Genomic DNA, 16,352 nt, shown 5'->3' with positions numbered 1-16,352 from the left:
TAATAATAGATGAATAAATACATATTGAGAACATGAGATGAAGAGTCCTTGAAAATGAGTCCAAATGTGCTAGGGACAAGTGAAGTCACCACCTTTGGTTCAAGAGCCTGATGGTTGAGAGGTAATTGTTCCTGAACCTGGTGGTGTGAGTCCTGAGGCGCCTGCAGCTTCTTCCTGATGGCAGCAGTTGGAAGAAATCATAATCTAAGTGGTGGGGGCCCCTGATGACGGATGCTGGTTTCCTGCGACACTTCGTGTAGATGTGCACAGTGGTGGGGAGGGCTTTACCCCGTGATGGACTGGGCCATATCCATTACTTTTTGTTGGATTTTCTGTGTATATATCAAGTTTATTCTGTGTTATATCAAGTGAAATTTTTCCACTGTTTACTCTTAGACTTTTGGGTTCTTCAAGCCTGCTCATTTTCAATGATCATTAGCATCCTGTGTGTTTGTTTGTTTGTCGTATTGAACAGTTGAAAAAAGGCAGACATTGAAAGCTAAGAAATTCCAGGTTTCTAAAATTGTTGAATTATTGTGGTTCAATTGCATCATTCAAATGTTATTCTCTAAGCTTCTTGCCTATTGTGAAAACAATGGCCTTGTGGATATTTTTGTTCAGAGTAGTAGTGGGCTGAAATCTCACTGGATTGGAGAGATTTAGGGGGCTAGGGGCCAAAAGCAGGTGGATAGGACGAGCTCACTGGTTAACACAGCCTGGATGAGTTAGGCCAAGGGCTGTATGTCTCTATGCTCATTTGTATTGTAGCCATGTTAAATTAATAACGATCTAAATACATAACTTAAAATGTAACCATTATTCTGCTGTTTCCAATATCTGAAATGTTAAGAGGCCAGAGCTATAAACAGAGACACAAATTTAAGTTGCACCATGATCATCTGGAGGTTTTACATGAATTATTAAATCTAAATAATCACCAATAATAGTCATGAAGCTATCAGATTGTCAAAGTGTCCTGGATGGAAGAAATCAGTCTTTCCTTAAAAACATACACTCAGTGGCCACTTTATTTAGTAGGTATCTCCTGCACCTAATAACGAGACCACTGAGTATACAGTTGCAAGAAAAAGTTTGTGAACCCTTCGCAATTACCTGTTTTTTGCATTAATTACTCCTAAAGTGTAATTAATGATCTGATCTTCATCTAAGTCACAATATTAGACAAACACAATCTGCCTAAACTGATAACACACAAACAATTGTATTTTTTATGTCTTTATTGAGCATATTGTTGAATCATTCTCAGTCCAGGCTGAAAAAAGTATGTGAACCCTTGTATTTTAAAACCTGGTAGAACCTCCTTTAGCAGCAATAACCTCCACCGAACATATCCTGTGGCTGCTGATCAGACTTGGACAACAGCGAGGAGGAATTTTTGACCATTCCTCCATATAAAACTGTTTCAGTTCATCAATATTTCTGGGATATTTGTTTGAACATCCCTCTTCACGTTGTACCACAGCATCTCAATTGGGTTAAGGTCTGGACTCCAACTTGACATTGTGAAGCTTGTGTATTGTTCTTTTTCAACCATTCTGTTGTTGATTTACTGTTGTGTTTTGGATCATTGTCTTGTGTTCTGTCATCCAACTTCTATTTAGCTTCTGGCGAGAGACAGCTACCCTGACATGCTCCTGTAAAATGTCCTGATACTATTTGAATTCATTGTTCCCTCAATGATTGCAAGTTGGCCAGGCCCCGAGCCAGCAAAGCAGCCCCAAACCATAATGCACCATGCTTCATAGTTGAGATGAGGTGTCGGTGTGCAGGGCCCTTTTTCCTTAAACGTACTGGTGTGCATTTCTGCCAAAAAGTTCAACTTTTGTTTCAGCTGTCCACAGAACATTGTCCCAGAAGCATTGTGAAACATCCAGGTGTATTTTTTGCAAACTTGAGATGTGTAGCAATTTTTTTTTTTTTTTGAAAAGCAGTTCTTTCCTTTATAGTGTCCTTCCATGACCAGAGACTTTAGCTAGTTCTAGAGATTTCTGCAGGTCTTTTCATGTTATCCTTGGGTTCTTTTTCACCTCCCTCACATTGCATGTTGTTCATTTGGTGTGCTCTTTGCAGGACTCCCACTCCTGGGGGGAGTAGCAACAGTACTGAGTTTCCTCCATTTGTATACTTCCTCTTACTGTGGACTGATGAACACTCAGGTCTTTAGAAATGCTTCTGTAGCTTCATGTATCTCCACAATTCTTCTAAGGTCTTCTGAAAGTTGTTTTGATCGAGGCATGGTGCACATTATCTGATCTTTCTTGAGAAGAGCAGGCTCTGTCAGTAACCTGGCTTTGTGTATTTTTTTTTAGGGCAAAGCACCTCTACAACTCACACCGCCAATCATATCTTATTGATTGGAACACATGACTTTAAATAGCTTTTGTTGAAGGCATTACCCCAGAGGTTCACGTACTTTTTTGAACCTAGACTGAGATTGTTTAAATGGTCTACTCAGTATTGATGAGAAGTACAATTGTTTGTGTGTTATTAGGTTAGGCAGATTGTGTTTGTCTATTATTGTGACATAGATGATGGTCAGAACACATTTTATAAGTAATTAATGCAAAAAAACTAGGTAATTACAAAGAAAGAAGAAGAATGGTCCTTAACTTGGCAGTGGAGTTATCGGGGCACCATCAAGCTACTCTTGTTTTTACGAGGCCGAGTTGCTAGCTTAATGATCAACCAGACTTGGATTTGAACTCGGGAACCTTCACTCCGGAGTCCGACACTGATATTATTGCGCCACCAAACGGGACAATTACAAAGGGTTCTCAAACTTTTCTTGCAACTGCATGTTTGTGGCCTTCTGTTGCTGCAGCCCATCCGCTTCAAGGTTCACAATGTGTTGTGCATTCAGAGATGCTCTTCTGCGTGCCACTGTTATAGCACTATTAAAATTAACAGGGCATTTTTGCCCACAGAATTGCTGCTCACTGGATTTTTGGGGGTTTTTTTTGCACCAATTCCTGTTGTGTGTGAAAATCCCAGAAGGTCAACAGTTTCTGAGGTATTCAAACCACCCTGTTTGGCACCAACAATCATTCCTTGATCAAAGTCATTTGGATCACATTTGTTCCCCATTCTGATGTTTGGTCTGAACAACAATTGAATCTCTTGAACACGTCTGCATGCTTTGATGCTTGAGTTGCTGCCACAGGATCGGCTGATTAGATATTTGCATCAACAGGCAGATGTACCTAATAAAATGGCCACTGTATACAAAAAGTTGGGGGAATTCATCAGGTCAGGCAACTCCTCTATGAAGAGGAATAAACAGTTGACTTTTTTGGGCCAAGACCCTGTGAACTCAAATGAATTGACATTGTTGGGGAAAGCTCAATTTGAGGGTACATATACAAATCCAAGTAACTAGTCTGTATGAAAGCTTGACAAAATGATGTGACATTTGCCCCTTGTTCTGCTTAAAATTGACGAGGTAAGAGTTATTAACTGTGCACACCTGACAGCTAAATCTTTCCACATTAAAATTCCAGTGTTAAAGAAGATAGATAGATAGATAGATAGATACTTTATTCATCCCCATGGGGAAATTCAACTTTTTTCCAATGTCCCATACACTTGTTGTAGCAAAACTAATTACATACAATACTTAACTCAGTAAAAAAAACATGATATGCATCTAAATCACCATCTCAAAAAGCATTAATAATAGCTTTAAAAAGTTCTTAAGTCCTGGCGGTAGAATTGTAAAGCCTAATGGCATTGGGGAGTATTGACCTCTTCATCCTGTCTGAGGAGCATTGCATCGATAGTAACCTGTCGCTGAAACTGCTTCTCTGTCTCTGGATGGTGCTATGTAGAGGATGTTCAGAGTTATCCATAATTGACCGTAGCCTACTCAGCGCCCTTCGCTCAGCTACCGATGTTAAACTCTCCAGTACTTTGCCCACGACAGAGCCCGCCTTCCTTACCAGCTTATTAAGACGTGAGGCGTCCCTCTTCTTAATGCTTCCTCCCCAACACGCCACCACAAAGAAGAGGGCGCTCTCCACAACTGACCTATAGAACATCTTCAGCATCTCACTACAGACATTGAATGACGCCAACCTTCTTAGGAAGTACATTCGACTCTGTGCCTTCCTGCACAAGGCATCTGTGTTGGCAGTCCAGTCTAGCTTCTCGTCTAACTGTACTCCCAGATACTTGTAGGTCTTAACCTGCTCCACACATTCTCCATTAATGATCACTGGCTCCATATGAGGCCTAGATGACCCTTCAAACAAAAGTGCAGCTTTATGCTCTAAAGCCCATCGTAAGAAGAGAAGAGGGATGATTTGCAGAAATGAGTGTTGGCTAATCTTACACTCAGTTAGTCCCATAAGCAGAAAGGGACGAGGAAGTGTTATCAAATCAAATTCAAGTTTAATTTTCATTCAACCATACATAAATAGTCAAACAAAACAGCGTTCCTCTGGGGCCAAGGTGTAAAACACAATGCACAATAATGCACAGGGCACACAGCGCATTCAAGATAGTACTCATACCATCGTGCAGAATATATAGGCCAAGTGCCTAAGTGGAATGTCCTGCAAACTGATGATGCAGATCCCGGCAGTCCACAAACACACACATGCAATTCCACCAATCAAGCACTGGAGGGCAGCACTGATGGACGAGGCCAGCCCGCAACTGAACATGAGCGCCACACTAGACAGCTTCCAGCGTCACTCTCCTGGCCTGCAGTAGCAGGCAAGCCCACGGCTTGAGGCCCAGTCCTCACTACAACAGAGGCCACGCAGTCCCCTGCCATCAGTGTGTCACCAAGCAAGAGAAATAGACCTATGGCACCATGCATTGTCTGTGTCCAACAAGGTCTTGCGATTGCAAGAGAATCACTCGTGCTTACACTTCACTCATCAACTTTCTGTAGCAGGCAGCAACAATGTTTGCACCAAAGTCCAGCTCCTGGGTGTTTAATTGCTGGCTAGTTTTGTTGGCAGGAATTTCAGAATACAACATTTATATTATGTACAGCCATGATGGGACATGGTTAGTACTAAACATTAAACTTCTGTCACAGCCCTACATTGGAACCACATGATGAAGTGATATCCCAAATAACTGACAATTGTGCTGACAGTATGTTGCTAGTAGTTCAGTGCAGATGGAAGATATTCAACCCAATATTGTGCCTAAAGGGCTGCTCAGCCAAGACTAATTGGCAAACCAGTAATATTGAGAGTCATAGAATCCTACACCATGGAAACAGGGCCTTCGGCCCATTGAGCCCATGCTAACCAAGAGGCCCCATCCAAGGTGGTTCCATTTCCAGCATTTGGTCCATAATCTATACCATTTCAACCCATGTGACTGTTCCAATTGTCTTTTAAAAGTTGTTATTTAACCTTCCTCAACCACTTCCTGTGGCAGCTTATTTCACTTAGACACCACACTTTTTGCATTTAAAAATAAAGTTTCCCCTTAATTTTCTCTTAAATCTTTCCCCTTTCATCTTAAACCTGTGCTTTCTAGTCTTGATACCCTAACTCTGGGGCGGGTAAGGAGGACTGAGTGCATTCACCCTGTCTTTGCCTCTCATGATTTTAGACGCCTCTATAAGATCACCTCTCTGTCTCATATGCTCTCAGGAATAAAATCCTAGAGTGCCCAGCCTCTCCCTTTAACACAGTCCCTCAAGTCCTGGCAGCATTCTTGAAAATCTTTTTGCATTTTTTCCAGTATAATAACCTCTTTCCTGTACCAGGACGACCAGAAATGAACACAGCATTCCAAGTGCAGCCTTATCCTGCGTAACTGCACCATGACCTCCTGACCTCTCTACCTGATGCCCTGATGTAAGAAGGCCATCGTGTCAGAAACTGCCTTTGTCGCCCTTTTGGTGCCTGTCCTTTCAGTGAAGCATGCACTTGGTACCCCAAGAATCCTCTGTTCTAAAACAGCCCCAGGGCTCAGATGTTCACTGTGAAATATCTGTCTGAATTTGACTTTCTAACATTAAATTCCATTTGCCATTCCTCAGCCCTCTTACTCACCTGTTCAAAGCCACCCTTTAATTTTTGATAACCTTCATTATCCATTATCTCAACTATTTTACCGTCATCTTATCCAAATCATTGGTATAGATACCAAACAGCAGTGGGCCCACTGCTGATCCCTGGGGCTCATTACTAATGACAGGCTTCTAGTCCAAGACACAGCCTACCTTGGGTGACACGGTAGCGTAGGTTAGCATAATGCTATTACAGTGCCAGCAACCCAGGTCAAATCCTGTAGGTAGTTTGTATGTTCTCCTATTGACCACATGGGTTTCCTCCAGGTGATCTGGTTTCCTCCCACTTTCCAGAGATGTACGGGTTAGTAAGTTAATTGGTCACATGGGTATAAAGGGTGGGGCAGGCTCATTGGGCTGGAAGGGCCTGTTACCATGCTGTGTCTCAAAGTAAAAATTAAAATCTACGGTCACTTCAGGCTTTCTACCATCAAGCAAATTGTGTATGCAAGTAGCCTGCCCTCCCTGAAATCCATTTTTAAAACCCCTTGCTATAAAGGCCCTGTTAGTCTTAAAACTCTACCCACTCAACCTGTATATTTAGTCTTCTAATTACCATTGACTGGAGGCCTTGAGTGCAATCACAACATCCTCTGTGATCATCCTCGTCTTGGGTCTCAGCTACCCACCTACAAAGCCTTACTGGATGATGCTTCATATCACTGAATGATAGATGTATTGATGAGAACAAAATAAAGGCCCAGCTATTCATACTGTCTTTATAGTTGTGATGTTCTCTCCATTTTCATTATTCTTCCCACCACTTAATCAGCCAAGTTTAAACAAAAGACTGAATTAAATAACTCTGCAGCTGGAGAGGGGTTTATTGAATTTCATGATATCCTCTTCATAACAGACCGGACCATACCGGTAGCAGAATGGATGGATGTGTTTACCAGCATCAATATATAAAGTATGAAAGATATTTACAGGAGAATACTCCAACACTCAAATTAAGATGAGATGGAGTTCATTTCCGCGTGTTTAAAATAACAAAGATGAAGTCTTCTGGGTACTCTCCTGTGCTAAATATTATTGCATCATGTTAAGTGGTATTATTTCTGCTTCATTGTTATATATTTATTGGAAAAAATTGAAATGCCATCTCCAGAGTTTAATTGCATACCTTTTTTTTTGCCAGGTTGTATCAGTCGGTGAAGATTTTGTATTCTTTCGGAATCTTCATTACCTATGCCATCCAGTTTTTTGTGGCAGCAGAGATTCTCGTCCCCTTAGCAGTAGCCAGGGTTTCTGAACGCTGGAAGCTGTGTGTCAGCCTGGTAGTTCGAAGTGTCCTCGTCATCCTCACGTGTAAGTAAACTTCCTTTCAGTGAAAGGTTTACAAGGCGTTTCAACTTTTTAAAAATTATTTAGAGATACAGTGCAGAATAGGGCCTTCCAGCCCATTGAACTGCTCCGTCCAGCAGCCTAGCATAATCACAGTACAACTTGCAATGACCAATTAACCTACTTTGGACTGTTAGAGGAAACCGGAGCTCCCAAAGGAAACCCACATGGTCCCGGGGAGAACCTGCAAGCTACTTACAGATGGTAGTAAATTTTGTAGGTGGAAAACAAATGCAAGAGATTCTGCAGATACTGGAATTCTTGAAGCAACAGCCATAAAATGCTGGAGGAACTCTGCAAGTCGGGCAACGTCTATGGAGAGAATAAACAGTGACTGTTTATTCCCCTCCGCAGTTGTTACCTGACTTGCTGAGTTCCTCCAGCACTGTGTATGTGTGCGTCGTATATATAACGATCAACTTTATGCGTCACGTGTACATTGAAACATGCAGTGAAATGTCTCATTTTCGAGGGGTGATTGATAAGTTTGTGGCCTGAGGTAGAAGGAGTCAATTTTGGAAACCCTAGCACATTTACTTTTCAACGTAGTCCCCTCCTACATTTACACACTTAGTCCAGCAGTCATGGAGCATACAGATCTTGGACCTCCAGAAAGTGCCCACAGATGGGTGATTGATAAGTTCGTGGCCAAGGTAGAAGGGGATGAGTTATTAGCTTCAAATCTTTTGCATAATCACTCGAGTTGACCTGCATGTGTATGTAACGAGAGCTGTATGACTCACCTCCTTCTACCTTAGGCCACAAACTTATCAATCACCCACCTGTGGACACTTTCTGGAGGTCCAAGATCCATATGCTCCACGACCGCTGGACTAAGTGTGTAAATGTAGGAGGTGACAATGTTGAAAAATAAATGTTCTAGGTTTTCTAAAATTGACTCCTACCTTAGGCCATGAACATATCAATCACCCCTCGTACATCAAATCAAACAACTAAGGATTGTAGTAACACACACAAAATGCTGGTGGAACGCAGCAGGCCAGGCAGCATCTATAGGAAGAAGCACTGTCGACATTTCGAGCCGAGACCCTTCCTCAGGACACTTTGTGAGTCCTGACGAAGAGCTTTGGCCTGAAACGTCGACAGTGCTTCTCCCTATAGATGCTGCCTGGCCTGCTGTGTTCCACCAGCATTTTGTGTGTGTTGCTTGAATTTCCAGCATCTGTATAGAACCATAAAACATTACAGCACAGAAACAGGTCTTTTGTCCTCCTTGGCTGTGCCGAACCATTTTTCTGCCTAGTCCCACTGACCTGCACCTGGCTCCATACACCTCTCATCCATGTACCTGTCCAAGTTTTTCTTAAATGTTAAAAGTGAGCCCACATTTACCACTTCATCTGGCAGCTCATTCCACAATCCCATCACTCTGTGTGAAGAAGCCCCCTCTAATGTTCCCTTTAAACTTTTCCCCCTTCACCCTTAACCTATGTCCTCTGGTTTTTTCCTCCCCTAGCCTCAGTGGAAAAAGCCTGCTTGCATTCACTCTATCTAAACCCATCATAATCTTATACACCTCTCAAATCTCCCCTCATTCTTCTACGCTCCAGGGAATAAAGTCCTAACCTATTCAACCTTTCTCTGTAACTCAGATTCTCAAGTCCTAGCAACATCCTTGGTAAACCTTCTCTGCACTTTTTCAACCTTATTAATATCCGTCCTGTAATTCGGTGACCAAATTACAGATTTCCTGGTGTTTGCGTTTTAAGTGAGGATTGTGCTGGGCAGCCCACAAGTGTTGCCACAATTCCGGCACCTTCGTAGTATGCTCACAACTCACTAACCCTAACCCTAACTGTATGTCTTTGCAATGTGGGAGGAACCAGCTCGTACCAACATACCAATTCCTTACAGACAACGGTAGAAATAAGATGTCAGAAAAAATGTAGACTTCACAAATTAACTGTGGATGAAGCTGATTTTCTCAAGAGATGAGCTAAATTTTTGCAATAGTGGGCATGATGCCACTTCAGTGAATGGCGAGCCTTATTCAATTTTTAACCTGGTCCACATGGAGAACTAAATCAAAAGAAAGCATTCAAGCTCTGGAAACAGGGCAGATCAGATAATCCTCAAATGGAGAGGTAGCTGTGAAGGTGAGAAATTTTCCTGTGTCCCAGTGCTTAATAGGGTTGTAAAGAGCTCCTTCAGTTTTGCAATCTCTTCCAAATGCTCTGTGAATTTGCTGCTGTTCCGAAGAAAACACCCATCGCTCCTTTGATGCAGCGAACGTACTCCAGCTTCCAACTCCCTTTTCTCATTTACTAACACTTTGCTCAGCTTTTTTGCAACTTGTGTGTCTAAAACCAATTGGGTTTTTATTCTTGTAGCAATAGTATAACTACCCTTGATCACGTGCCCCCTACTCACTGGAATTCAGAAGAATGGGGTGGGGCGGGATCTTATTGAAACCTATTGAATGTTGAACAACCTCGATGGAGCGCATGTAGAGAGGATGTTTCCTCTGATGGGGGAGTCTAGGACAAGAGGGCCCAGCCTCAGAATAGAATGGAGATAAAGAAGAATTCCTTCAGTCAAAGAGTGATGAATCTGGAATTCATTGCCAGAGGCAGCTGTGGAGGCCAAGTCATTGGGTATATTTAAGGCAGAAGTTGATAGATTCTTGGTTAGTCAGGGCATGAAGGGATACCGGGAGAAAGCAGGAAATTGAGGCTGAGAGGGAAATGGATCAACCATGATGAAATGACAGCAGACTCGATGGGCCAAATGGCCTAATTATGCTCCTTATGGTTTTGTGATCAAAATGACATCTGATTTGGCTTCTGAGTCCTCAAACTTCTACCCAGTTATGTAGGGTCTGCCATTCACTACTGTTAATTTTATAGCAATGATTGCATCCTCCCAGGAGTCAGAAGGTTTTTGGTTGAAGTCCTTCTCCAGAAGAACTTGAGAGCATCATTTGGCATTGAGGGAGGCAACTCTGTTGGAAATGCAAGCCTTTAAAATAAGGTTCTGTCCAACTGCTTTGTATAGAAAGGATCTGTAGGGAGTTGACATTTTTTTGAAAGCCTTCGTTAATATATCGGCACGGTTTGGGGCACTGATCTGTCACTGTTCCAGTGATCCAGATTCAAACTTACCAGTGATGCTCTCTGTGGTGTTGAGTTCCCAAATTTTCCGTATGACTGGCTGGGTTTCCCTTAAGTGCTCCAGTTTCCTCCCACATCCCAAAAATATGCGATAGAATAATGGGGATGGGATTATTGACGGAATTGATATAAATTGAGTCAGATTAATGTAATGCTGATTGATGGTTGTCATGGACTTAGTGGACTGAACCAGTTTCCATACTACATCTTTGTGAAGTAATTTGCTGTTTGTGGCTGTTATTTTCTACATTACAACAATTACTATGTTTTAAGAGATTTTAGTATTTTTTAAACATATAAATTTTCCTGAGCTATGAAAAATACTACATAATTACAAATCCTTAGCTTTTAAATCAATTGGTAAGTTAGTCAATTGGGGCTCTGTCTCCTATATACACTCTGGTGTCTCCTCATTCTTGGTCTTTTGTATAGAATCTGTGTATTTTCTTGTGATAGAAAAATTACTATTGAAGATTAGGAATGAATACCTAAATTATAATGAGGTTAAGTGAGAAGTTTTGGGAAAATTAAAAGTAAGAAAAATGTTTCTAGAAATCTTTCTCTCAAGGCTGAGCACCTTTTTATAATTTTGAACCAGTTGTGTCATATTTTGTATTGCTACAGACCTTGCATTGCTTGCAAGGCTCTCTAGAAAGCACTGCTGTTCTGTTTAACTGCATTTGGCTCTATTTTAATCTTTAAAATCATATAAACTGTATAGTGATTTTGTTTGGTGATTAGTAAAGAGCTGACTGGACAAACAACATCAGTGTTATTCCCTCACAAACAAGAAAAAATCTACAGAGCAAACACGAGGAAATCTGCAGATGCTGGAAATTCAAACAACACACACAAAATGCTGGTGGAACACAGCAGGCCAGGCAGGAGAAGCACTGTCGACGTTTCGGGCCGAGACCCTTCATCAGGACTAACTGAAAGGAGAGATACTAAGAGACTTAAAAGTAGTGGGGGCACTACAAAAAATCTACAGATGCTGGAATTCCAAGCAATATACACAAAACGCCGGAGGAGCTCAGCAGGCCAGGCAGTATCTATGGCATGAGTACAGTTGACATTTCGGGCTGAGACTTGGGTCACCTTATTGGCTCTGATCCAGGGCTGCAACCAGTATCGTTCTATGGCCTTTGACCTCAGCCTCATGTCTTTTGTTCTTTCCAACCCTGACTGGTTCAGATCAGGTGCCTCAGACACTGAGCCTAATGAGATTATGGATTTCTCCTGCAAACCTACCACTTTACATAATAAACAGTCTGAGAACGGTCTCAGATTTTGCAGGTCATTAGCAGAAAACACCTTGTATCCCGTTGCTCTGATTAAATTATCCCAGTTCAGTTCAAACAGTTCACAAAATGGCAGCTGCAAGGGCAGCATCCATTCCTGTTCACTGATTGTCCTTCTTTCTGGCCAAGAAGGTAGACCATAACATGTAAGAGCAATGATGAAGAGATTTTGAGAACAAGTTAATCTTTGATGTTCATGAGATCCATTCAAGAGTTTTAGAAAATGGATTAAAAGCAGTCCTTGAGCTTGGTGTTGTATGTTTTAACGCTTTTGTGTCTTCTGCCCAATAGGAGGGGTGGGGAGGGGGAAGAGAATGTCCAGAATGGGAGGATTCTTGGTAATGCTGTCTGCTTTCCTGAGGCAGTGAAGTGTAAACGGTTGTTCTTGTGTCACCACTCCTGTATGCTGATTCATCACCATCTATAATTTGCTCAACAGCAGTGGTGGAGTAGGTGAATTTGTATATGGCATTGGAGATGTTGATTAATTCCAGTCTCTGTTTAAAATTGTTACATCCACTAATTGTTGTATTTTCAAGTTCAAAGTTACAAATCTGATTCTGCAAGCCACCACATTTACAATCTTCTGATGATTTAAGCTCTCTGCCCTTGATCCAATCTTATCCAAACTGTCTGGTCATAATCTGGTAGTGGCAAATATTACAGCAGTTTTGCACTGATGTACCCTTTCTGCAAAATGAGAAAGCAGAAAACAAGGTCAGAAAAGAGCTAAGAAAAGGGTTATGTCATTAGGTTTCCAAAATCAACTCATTTTAAGACACCATTATTCATTATATATGACACTTAGCTAGTTCCTAACCCCAATTGTAGTAAATTTAATGTGAGACTCAAATCGACAATTTTGAATGCATTTTTTTTTGTTCAATTTTGCTTTTGATTAACTTCAGCTGGAAAACAGTAGTCTCGTCTTCAGCAACGAGCTCAAGCTCCACTACTCAAACTTAAGCACATAACATAACTGATGATCGATACAAATTAAAGGGCTAGTACAATACTAGAAGAGGCACCTTTCAGATAAGTTGTCAAATTGAGGCCATGCCTATCTTTAAGTGAATTTGACTTTTTGAGGCACTGATTCATCATCATCATATCCCAACTAGAAATTAATTTCCAAGAAGTGCAAACATTAATCATCGTGGGACCATAATGTGTTCAAATTCCGACATAATTATCACTGAATGCGCACCAGAATTAACTGTGCAAGTGCAAAATGCTTTGACGTGAAGATGTCATGATTTATATTAAGTTTGTAAGTTCTCTCCCTTCATTCGCAATTTATTTTTGTTTCTGCAGGTCTCCTGGCAATCCTGATACCCCGGTTGGAAATTGTAATCTCATTAGTTGGGTCAGTTAGCAGTAGCACACTGGCTTTAATCGTCCCTCCTCTTCTCGAAATTACCACTTTCCAAAGCGAAGGTATGAGCTGGTGGATCGTTGCCAAAAACATCTTGATCAGCCTGGTGGGCTTCTTAGGATTTTTGATGGGAACCTATGTGTCCATTGGACAGCTGATCTTTCAAACAGTACCTATGACCAATGTGACAATTAATCACTAAAAGTTAGTTAGGTTTTACTCTCTTGCTTTGTGTCCTAAATCATATGGATTTGTTTTCCGAAGCACTTTACTGTGAGTTCTGTGCAGATTAATACGTAACAGTTTACACATGACGTTTATCTTTAAGGCAGGAGCAAATGTTATTTTTTTTGGAGAAAATGCACATGGTTTTATTCTCCTGATTTTAGCTTTTGACATTTGTAGATGAAAATGCCCATGCTCATAACTCTTTAACAGTAGCCTGCGGAAACTGAAAATTATGCAGAGTGGGTAATGCATAGAACAGGGAATGAAATCGTGGTTGCTCACTCTAGGAGCAGCCAAGTTCTGATTTGGAATGGGCATTTGCATGTTTTTAATCTGAGGAGAAGTGGATTGTTTTGATTTGTTTCTCCATGCTTGAATTTTAACAAGGAAATTGTTGATCAGTGTATCTAGATAACGGGTCTTTCTGCGGTAGCTATTACTATTTAGTTTTAGTCTGATGTGTTTAACACAATAGTAGCATATCTGTTGCAGTCTTTAGTTTAGAAACACATTTTAAATGCCAAAAGGGATTTCAATTTCCATGGATCAGGTGCAGAAAGTGGCCATTCCTAGGCTAACCTCTTGGTTATGTCCATTAAGGCATAGCTAAATATCTAAGGAAAATCAGATTCAGACCCTCATTTCTTGATTTACTAAATCAAGCAAAGTCATGCTCTATTAGTTTCAATTCCAAATTGGATTTGGGATAGAATGTATCCATTTCCTAACCTCCACTGGCAGGGAACATGACAGTTTTAAAAAAAAACATGAAATACGAGTGATTTTGGGAGAAAAACGGGAGCTAGATGCAGACAAGCAACTTGTCCCTCTACCACAAAGGAATCAGGTTGACCAATTATTCATTTTTAATTTTACTTATTTGTGTAAAGTGAATTAGGTGTGGCTATTTTTCAGGATTTCAAAATCTAACCTAATCCAGAAATGTCATATGTCAATCTAGAGTGAATTCTGTCATAACTCCTTCTGAAGCTGGTTTCTGGTTGAACTTCCATGCTATGTATTCAGCTTTTATTATGAGCCTTTTTTGATCATTGGTAATTCAATATTAAGACATAGAGCACATGGACATAATTTCATATCAAGGTAAGGTAGTTAAACGAGCTCCAAAATGTTATTGAACATTGCCAAGCTCTCAGGCACACAACTGGGGAATTTTATTCCATTATGGAAATTAAAAAATCAAGGTTTCAAGGCAAAGAGTGAAATAAAATCCTCTGTACAGTGGGGAAAATTTGGTTAAGATGATAGACCTTAAAACACTGGGTGCACACCTGGGCCATTCGGCCCATTGAGTTGATTCTGCAGGTTACTGCCAGTTTTAAAATCTGACTCCATGGTGCAGTACTGTTTACACAAATGGTAGACGAGTCTTTTTGTTGCAGTAAGTGAAACATTGGGAGAGTAAGTGAATGTTGCATAGATTCAGAAGTAGGTTTATGCAGCATGCCTACTGTAACACTTCTGGCTGATGGAAAAGTAAATCCTCCATAATTTTGATTGTATTATTTAACCATATAACAATTGCAGCACGGAAACAGGCCATCTCCGCTCTTCTAGTCCGTGCCAAACGCTTACTCTCACCTAGTCCCACCGACCCGCACTCAGCCCATAACCCTCATTGTATGTAGAGATTTCAAAGTTTTTGCACCTCATTCAAGTGACACTCTCAAAACTATCTGTGTAATCTCAAAAATGAATTGCATTTCAAGAACAGCTTTTTGATATACCAAATCATCCAAAGGCACTTTGCAAGATGTTTACCTGAAAAAAAATGAGGCAAAGTTTGTAGCATGTTGTGTACTGCGCTATTAATGTTATGTGATGTAAGGATTATACAAGTGTTCTAAGTACATTAATGTAGACTGTGGCTTTAGCCACAGCTTATTATAAATTAATCTGACTGTATACAATTTATTGTGCTTGGATGCTATACAGACTACTATAATAGAAATGCAGGTCCCTTTATTACAAACAAGAGAAAATCTCCAGATGCTGGAAATCCAAGCAACACACACAGAATGCTGGAGGATACAACAGGGTATTTTAGGAGTCTCTTAGATAGGTTAATGGAGCTTAGAAAAATAGAGGGCTATGCGGTAAGTGGTCGGCACAACATTGTGGGCTGAAGGGCCTGTAATGTGCTGTAGATCTCTATGTTTCTATGATACTGCCTTGCCTGTTGAGTTCCTCCAGTATTTTGTACATTAAATGTTACTTTATAATTGTTACTGTTATTACAAGTTTCAAATGTGCTTTTTTGTGTAATGTGATGGAGAGAATGAAGGGAATATATGGTCAGGCAAAGTGAGGTGATACTCAATTTTTTTGTTATCTCTCTCTCATCTCCATCCTCTTGTGTGAGATAAATGATTACATCTTTTAAATAACCAGTTTGAGTGTTAAACTATATTTGTATATTTTGGGCATTATTTCAGATCTGCAATTCATGGTATATCTTACTGGAACCTCCTCAGGGTAATATACTACAACTGAGAAACCCATTGCTATGGTGAATCCCAGGCAACCTCTAGTCATACAGTTATTTACAGCAAACTTTGTTGTACTTATTTTTATGAATGTAAAAACTAAAGCTTGTGATCTTTTTATGCTAATTAAAATTGTCTTCAGTATTTGGTCTTTATTTGTATTTATTTTTGTCTCATTAACTGGAATCGCAGAATCTTACAAGGCAAAAAGAGATGACTTGGCTCTCCTTTGAAAGTGTCAATTATTTTTGTGATAGTTCCATTGAGCAAGTGAGTATTATGCCTGTCATTCCAAAGAATGCTGCTCGAAGGCATGAACTCAACAATAGCAGCACGTGTAAATAATCAATTATTATAATGAATAACGGTGTCAAGGAACGATTGTGCCCAGAACATAATGATGTATAA

The 16,352-nt window shown here is 40.5% G+C and overlaps 1 protein-coding gene across 1 annotated transcript in view; it reads left to right on the top strand.

The window, feature by feature from the left end:
- slc36a1 (solute carrier family 36 member 1) overlaps window positions 1-16,088 on the top strand; it is a 63,460-nt gene extending 47,372 nt beyond the window's left edge. The window contains exons 10-11 of the mRNA XM_073067319.1: window positions 7,197-7,366; window positions 13,149-16,088. Of these exons, the coding sequence (XP_072923420.1) occupies window positions 7,197-7,366; window positions 13,149-13,411 (433 nt within the window). The 3' untranslated portion in view covers window positions 13,412-16,088. The remainder of the gene's footprint in view (window positions 1-7,196; window positions 7,367-13,148) is intronic.
- The last annotated feature ends 264 nt before the right edge of the window (window positions 16,089-16,352 follow it).

The sequence above is a fragment of the Hemitrygon akajei genome, chromosome 15 (genome assembly GCF_048418815.1).
Source record: "Hemitrygon akajei chromosome 15, sHemAka1.3, whole genome shotgun sequence".
In the NCBI taxonomy this organism is placed as follows: Eukaryota; Metazoa; Chordata; class Chondrichthyes; order Myliobatiformes; family Dasyatidae; genus Hemitrygon; species Hemitrygon akajei.
This window is presented reverse-complemented; position numbering and strand designations above follow the sequence as displayed.